At 39.7% G+C, this 6,060-nt stretch overlaps 1 protein-coding gene across 2 annotated transcripts in view; it reads left to right on the forward strand.

The window, feature by feature from the left end:
• Positions 1 to 5,775, forward strand: part of TULP3 (TUB like protein 3) — a 32,724-nt gene extending 26,949 nt beyond the window's left edge. For both annotated transcript variants that reach the window (XM_076346095.1, XM_076346105.1), the window contains exons 8-11: positions 60 to 174; positions 2,062 to 2,160; positions 4,321 to 4,492; positions 4,997 to 5,775. In XM_076346095.1, the coding sequence (XP_076202210.1) occupies positions 60 to 174; positions 2,062 to 2,160; positions 4,321 to 4,492; positions 4,997 to 5,130 (520 nt within the window). In that variant the 3' untranslated portion in view covers positions 5,131 to 5,775. The remainder of the gene's footprint in view (positions 1 to 59; positions 175 to 2,061; positions 2,161 to 4,320; positions 4,493 to 4,996) is intronic.
• The last annotated feature ends 285 nt before the right edge of the window (positions 5,776 to 6,060 follow it).

The raw sequence follows: 6,060 nt of genomic DNA on the forward strand, positions 1-6,060 counted from the left end.
TGACAAAACTTTCCACTGATACCTCTCTCTTTTTCTGTCTTTCCATAACCTGACATTAGGTCAAACCTCATGGGAACTAAATTTACAGTCTATGACCATGGAGTTAGCCCAGTCAAGGCACAAGGTCTAGTGGAAAAGGCTCATACCAGACAGGAGCTTGCAGCTATTTGTTATGTAAGTAGTGCCTCTCCCCTTTTGCCCCCTTCTTTTTTTGTCGCCTGGTTGCCGAGGAAACGGCTTACAAAATCATGCTGCCTGGCAGCCTCCCCCACTTAACTTTGGAACCAACTGACCAATTTCAACCAGATACAACAAAGGGTAGAGGCCTCAAAGATAAGTTCTTACAAGTTTAATGAAAATCAATGCCAGGGGAAGGAGAGAGACCCAAACTAACATCCTGATGACCTTCTCACCTGGCCTATCATTCAGCGTGTGGCCAGTCAATATACCCTTTACATGGAGCCAGCCACAACATGAACTTCCTCTTGCCCAGCTGGTGTCTGGTGGACACCAAGAAGGAACTGGGAGTACCCTGTGAAGTAGAGTTATTTTTTGCAGAACCAGAGGCATTTTGGTGGATAGGAAGGAGGTGGTATTATTTCAGTAGCAGCTTGTTGTTGATAAGGATATGGTTCCAGGGGAAATCATGATTTGCTAGCTGTCCTAGAGATGTTTTCTTCTGGTCTTGTGGATCACCTTGGTCTAGGCTTCAGAGTGAGGAGGCTCTAGTGGACACTAGAATTATGTGGGTTCTCACATCACATTGTTTCATATTCCAGTCCTAAAGTTTGAGTAAAATTTGAGGTTCTTTACAAAATGATAGCCAGTCAAGTGGAAGAATTTTTACTTTTATCACAGGTACAGCAGCAGAAATTTAAAGGCTCATTAGCCTACTGGAGCATGATCTTGATTTTTTTGCTGTTGATCTTAGTGTGGCACTTGGGAAAAAAAATGGTGTGATAATTCTAGTACTAGCCTGTTTACAGAAATATCACTGGATATTTTCTTTGTATACAGTATTCTTCAGTTCCCTACCTAATTGTACACAGTAAGGTGTTAAAATGAGTACAGCAGATGATATCAAGTCAGCTTTCCAGATTTCTGAACTTTTATCTACAAGAAGTTCATAAAGTTTATATATGAATAAAATCCGTACCCTCATTCTCATATGTGCCGTTAGATTTTTCTGAAGTGAAATAATAGAGGTTGCAACTCCAAAGACGTTTGTTCTGTGTCTGCAAAATGCACTAGCATGTTAGGAGAAGCTGTATCACTTCTATCAGTCAATTCAGTACTTCTAAAAGATTCTGGCTTTTTAATTGGTCTTTGGGAATTTTAAAGGTTATCACTGACATTGTTACAGAACACTTTAAATGGACCCTTGGATTTTGGTTGACATTATTAAATGGATGGTTTGAGAATGCCAAGACTTTTTTCCTTTGCTTTTTATACTCAATCCACTTGGAGCAGTCTCCTGCAGTAGTCTGGAAAAATCTGCTTCAGTTTGAAGCTTGGACAGATGCTGAATGCTTTGCCTTCTGGGTCTGTTCTTATTTATAAAAGAGCATGATTTGAGAGAAAATTGTAGGTATGCTCTTAAACACAAATAACAGCACCTAAAGAAGAATGTCATTCATTCTTCAGGAACATTTTAGCCTAAATGGTGATAGATAGATAACATAGACTGAGGTCGAAGATATTTGCCTTTTATCATACTTAAGGCTTGTTTACTAGCAAGATTTTAGCACGTTTTTGCATCAGATGCAAAAACTTATGCCTGAAAATTGGACTTGTCTGATTTTGTTGTAAATGTTTCATTAGGGTAACAGATGTGCTCTAAATTAGGTAATACTATGTATGTCTTCTAACACAGTTCTCAAAATGGGAGAGAAAGCTATTCTCAGTGATTAAACACAGTTGCAGTTAGATAACTGCTACTACAGTTGTAGCTAGCAAATCTCTAAAAACCAATATAAATGTGGATTCATTTTCAGTTTTGCTGTCCTTCTTTCAGATGGAGTATCTCATTTACTGAAAATAATGTTTTTCCTTGTCTTTCAGGAAACCAATGTGTTAGGATTCAAGGGTCCCAGAAAAATGTCTGTGATCATTCCAGGAATGAATATGAATCATAAGCGAATTCCAATCCGTCCACGAAATGTGAGTTATGGAGTTTGGTCGTGTTTCAGATTGGAGGAAGAGGTTAAAACTTTCTCGTAGAGGTCTGGGCGTTACTGACAATCACGGTTTTTAGAGCAAGGTGGTTAATACCCAGGGCTTTAGCAAGTCTCATGGAGAGTAAATACAATGTAGCCTAAAGGTGTTGATTAATTTGTTCTTGCCTTTTACTTAATTTGTAGCCTTCTAAACAGTGTTTGTATCCTTACTTGTCTTTTGGTCAGCCTAAATATTATTTACTTGGCTGTTGCAATGGCTAGTGTATGTTGTTGCTGTTACACCTACAACCCCTCCTCATGGGTGGGACCCTGTTATGCTGAGAATTGGATGAACACAGAACAAACTTGCTTCTCCCAGGAGCTTACATTCTTAGCCAGTACATGAATTACAACAGATAGATAATAAATAGATAAGGTGGTATTCTGGTGTAGTAGCAAGAGAGTAAATAAATTTTTGATCAGAATGCTGTCAGTCTCTCTGTAGGAACCACAGAAGAGGAGGATTCTTTAAGGAGAAAGTGGGATGAGGGGAAGAATGGAGTTTTGTGGTAACTATTTAGGGAGGATTTCTCATACATATAGGGGACGTTATAGCTAAAAGCTTACAGAACTGGTGTACGATGAAAATTGTTCCATACTGTGGGTTTTATGTTTGGTGTGATAGAAGACCAAAAGACAGAAAGGACAGGTGCCAACTGAAAGACATGGTCAGTGTTTTAAGCTAGAAAATGGTATTTGCAGCCATGTTGTGAGTAGATATGAGTAGGAGAAGAACGTATTTGTTGAGGTCAGAGAAAAAAATCTTCAAGAGTGGAAATTCAGAGTCATGAGAGTCTGGAAAAGAGGTTTAATTTTGTGAATGGCCAGGAAAATTGTATCTGGAGGTGATCATTTATTCATCACCTTTCACTTGGTATTGCCATCTGCCTCATCAGTACAGTAATGATTCCATGGCCCTGCCTTTACTTTTCTCCCTTATTTTCCCAACTGTTTTGCTAGCAGGCAAGTGTACTGACAGTGGACAAGGCTGAAACACAAAGCTGTTCTGAAAAGTTGGCAAAGCTTTCAGTGTAGGGGTTTGACTCTGTCTTTGTCTTCCTTCTCTGTAGTGCGATGCCTCCAATTAAGCAATACTGCCCCCCACTTTAAAGGAGGAAAAATTGCATCTAAATGCACTTCGTTGGTGCCAATTCTCAAAGTTCTGTTTGCATCTTTAAAAAAGTAAATAAAGATAAAGACATAAAGTAACTAGTTTAAACTGAACAGTAAGTTTTATTTAGATTATCCTCAAAAATCCACTATCATATCTGTATGCAATACTAAAACAGTTACTATAGCTATATCAGTCAGACCTCCACAAGAGGTTGTTTTCTGATAATTTTTTCCCATTAAATAACTCAGTTTGGATTCTTTTTCTTGGGAGTTTTAGCATATATTATTTCAGTTTGGATTTTATATATTGCAAAACTTTTAAAATTAAATCATACGTCATGTGTTTCGCTCACTATTTGCAGCTCCTTGTAGTTCATTCTGTTTGTTAAATTTAATGTGCTGGTTTACCTCCTTTTTGTATCTTTTTGGTTTTATTTCTCTCTCTTTCGTATTGTGCATCACTTATTAGACCCAATAGGGTGACATTTAACCTACTTAAGGCATATTTACAGCCTTTGGACTTTCTACTGAAGCACCCCAGGGCCTGGCACTGTGCAGTTAATTGTAGATTATTTTCTTTTGTTTCAAAGTTTAGAATGTTAGAAATGGAAGTTGGATCCAACAGGATCAGAAAAAGCTTATGAGACTCAGAAAGGATTCCTGCCAGCAGGATGGCAGTCATCTGTGGCCTGTGAATTGTACAGCCCTTTCCTGTACACACACTTCTTTCTCTCTCGCTCTTTTTTCTTGTTTGGGTGGAAATATGGTGATAGCTTATTGAGTGGAAGGGAATGCTTGGACTGGGAATCCATGAAAGTATCTTCCTGGTACTTGCAGGAAATTTTCAGCAGGACCGAGTTTAAGTGCTGTCATTGTGTTTCATTAAACAGGGAATGACCTTCAAGTGACAGAGTGCACGCACTTGAGAGAGGCAGTACTCCAAAGCAGAGCCATTCCAAATCTGATAAATATATTTCTTTCTTCTGAACAGGAACATGAGAGTCTGCTGTCAAAATGGCAAAATAAAAATTTAGAGAACCTCATTGAGTTGCACAACAAGGCTCCAGTCTGGAACGATGATACTCAGTCCTATGTTTTGAACTTCCATGGGAGAGTCACTCAGGCCTCAGTGAAGAACTTCCAGATTGTCCATGACAATGACCGTAAGAGTCTGGTGGAGAGCGTGTGGGGCTTATTCGAACAGGGAGAACCCAATTTATTTCATGAGGAATAGGACACTCTTCCTGGAGAAGGGAGACTGGGTGGAGGAATTCAGCTCAGGATTACTGGGGACTTCTCAGCTGTCTGAAAAATTACATAAGGCCTCCCTCTTTCTGGGGTGGGTGCAGAAACTGCTGTCCATAGCTGCAGCAAAAGAGGGGGCAAATGCAACCTTCCTGAAGGGAAAGGATTAATACAGCACCTTCAGCTCAGCAAAAGAGTGGTTTGAGCTTTGGTTCTGAGAAGAAAGGTAATCTTTAGAATAACACAGTCACTCTAGAGAACAGATTTCAAGGCCACTCTGGTGAGAAAGGGTGGATACACCAACCACGTATATTTGGGACTGCCAGACATGTGTGGGTTTTTTGTTTGTGGTTGGTTTTGGGTTTTTTTTCCTTTGCTTCACTGTGAAATTGTTCGTCTCTGAATCTTTCTTTTCTCCCCAGCTGACTACATTGTGATGCAGTTTGGTCGTGTAGCAGAAGATGTGTTCACTCTGGACTATAATTATCCTCTCTGTGCTCTTCAGGCCTTTGCTATTGGACTCTCCAGCTTTGATAGTAAATTGGCCTGTGAATGAGAGACAGCAGACCTGAAACATGGAACTCACTCCCATCCCTGCATCTTGTAAGAGTTCCCGGTGGAGTAATGAAAAGCACATTGGGGATGGAAGGGAACTGGAGGACAGACTTTCTGCAGGCTTATTAGAAAGCAAATACCAGGCCACAGAGCATTATGGTAGTTGACAGTAGACCGACCATCTTACGAGACTGTCCCAAGACTGAGCAGTCTCTGTATGCATTGTGGAAGAACAAGAAATATGGGTGATGTTTTTGTCATCGGTGTTGATGCTGCTTTCAGAATCCTTGTAACAGGTGCTGCATGAGAGCGGGCTAAGGAATTTAGCCCACTAATTGGAACCCCTTGCAGCTAGGATTAGAAAAATAATAGTTTAGTGTTCGTATAACTTGGAACTTCCACAGTGCCCCTGGAGATGATGCTCCTGGTCTGATCAGGAACTCTTGAGTTCCAGATCAGATAAATTCAGAAGAAAGGAGGACAGTTATTGGCACGTGTTCTCTTTTGCCCTGTGTAGCATTTTGCTGTCTGTTACCACAGTCAAATATGGAAGGATTCAGGTTATGGCTCTGTGCAACCGTAAGTAATGTTCAAGAAATACAGAGCTGGAATGAGACATTGGTTCTAATAAAACACTTTTCTCTTACTCTGGAGGATGATTGTCTGTTAAGGCTGATAGTCCAGTTCCCTTTCATTATTCTAATTGTTCCATATCCCTTGACAGTCTTTTTACCAAATAAAGAACAATCAAATCTCAAACGCTTCCTTTTTAGTTGGTGATATTCTATCCATTGCTGTTCCTGTTATTCTTAACCATGTGAAAAATGAGACTAAATAGATGATAGAATCTGACTGAATTTGGCAGAAGGTAGTATTGTAACAATATACAGTACTATTCCTGAAAAGCAGTGTTCTGATTGATTGAATCTAG

Source organism: Aptenodytes patagonicus, chromosome 1 (assembly GCF_965638725.1).
Source record: "Aptenodytes patagonicus chromosome 1, bAptPat1.pri.cur, whole genome shotgun sequence".
Classification (NCBI taxonomy): domain Eukaryota; kingdom Metazoa; phylum Chordata; class Aves; order Sphenisciformes; family Spheniscidae; genus Aptenodytes; species Aptenodytes patagonicus.